At 45.2% G+C, this 800-nt stretch overlaps 1 protein-coding gene across 1 annotated transcript in view; it reads right to left on the bottom strand.

Moving 5' to 3' along the window:
• Positions 1-247: 247 nt before the first annotated feature.
• The window catches only part of ppm1aa (protein phosphatase, Mg2+/Mn2+ dependent, 1Aa), a 37,047-nt gene continuing 36,494 nt past the window's right edge, over positions 248-800 (bottom strand). The window contains exon 6 of the mRNA XM_008307603.3: positions 248-637. Coding sequence (XP_008305825.1) covers positions 602-637 — 36 coding nt within the window. The 3' untranslated portion in view covers positions 248-601. The remainder of the gene's footprint in view (positions 638-800) is intronic.

The following is an 800-nucleotide window of genomic DNA, read 5'->3' as shown; positions in this document are numbered from 1 at the left end:
ACAGTTGAACTTGTGGCGGGTGGACGACTGTTTGTGTCTGTTTAACGGTAAAAGAGTGTAGTTTTCAACCACAATGGCTAACTTTTGTTAGCATTTTTATGGCTAGTCCTGGGTCTTGGCTCTAAACCAACACAACGAGCAAAGAGCATCGGTTCTGACAAGGTGATGACCCACAACACAACCACACTTCAAGGCACAAGTTTTATCACTATTGACAATAACACTGTAAACCCAAATAATGGATCAAAAATGATTGTGTGAAAAATTTTGTTTCAATTCCATTTTAAACTTTAAACAGAGTCAGAATGGGATTTAAATTTGATCAAAACCACAACATGTTTTTAAAATAAATGCCCAGCTTCTTCAGTCAAAGCACCATGTTACGAGGGCCACTATTGGCCGGGAGATTTCCACGACCTTAGGTTTAGTCAGGTGTACAGTGCTGAGGTGAGGAAACGTGGAACGGCTGTCACTGATGTGGGAAATGAAACTGGATGAAAACTGAACAACAAATGAAGTGAGGACATATACTGGACGTCGATGATGGACAAATGTATACGGCGATAAATGACCTCTTGACCTCCTCTGATTAGTTCTTGTTTTAGCTGAAACCTCGGAAGAGGAGAATGTCTGAGTCCTGGAAAGAAGAAGAGCAGGGTGAAGATGAAGAGGAGTCTGGAGATAACAGGGACCCTTGTACAGGAAATGGATGTAGCTGTAGCTGTAGCTGTAGCCGTAGCCGTAGCCGGAGCCCGAGCCGTTGGCCGGGGCGGTGGCCGTGCGGGGGGGCGGGGGGGTGC

Source organism: Cynoglossus semilaevis, chromosome 1, assembly GCF_000523025.1.
Source record: "Cynoglossus semilaevis isolate Cse_v1.0 chromosome 1, Cse_v1.0, whole genome shotgun sequence".
NCBI lineage: Eukaryota > Metazoa > Chordata > Actinopteri > Pleuronectiformes > Cynoglossidae > Cynoglossus > Cynoglossus semilaevis.
Note: the sequence above shows the minus strand (reverse complement) of the source record. Positions and strands in the feature narration are given on the sequence as shown.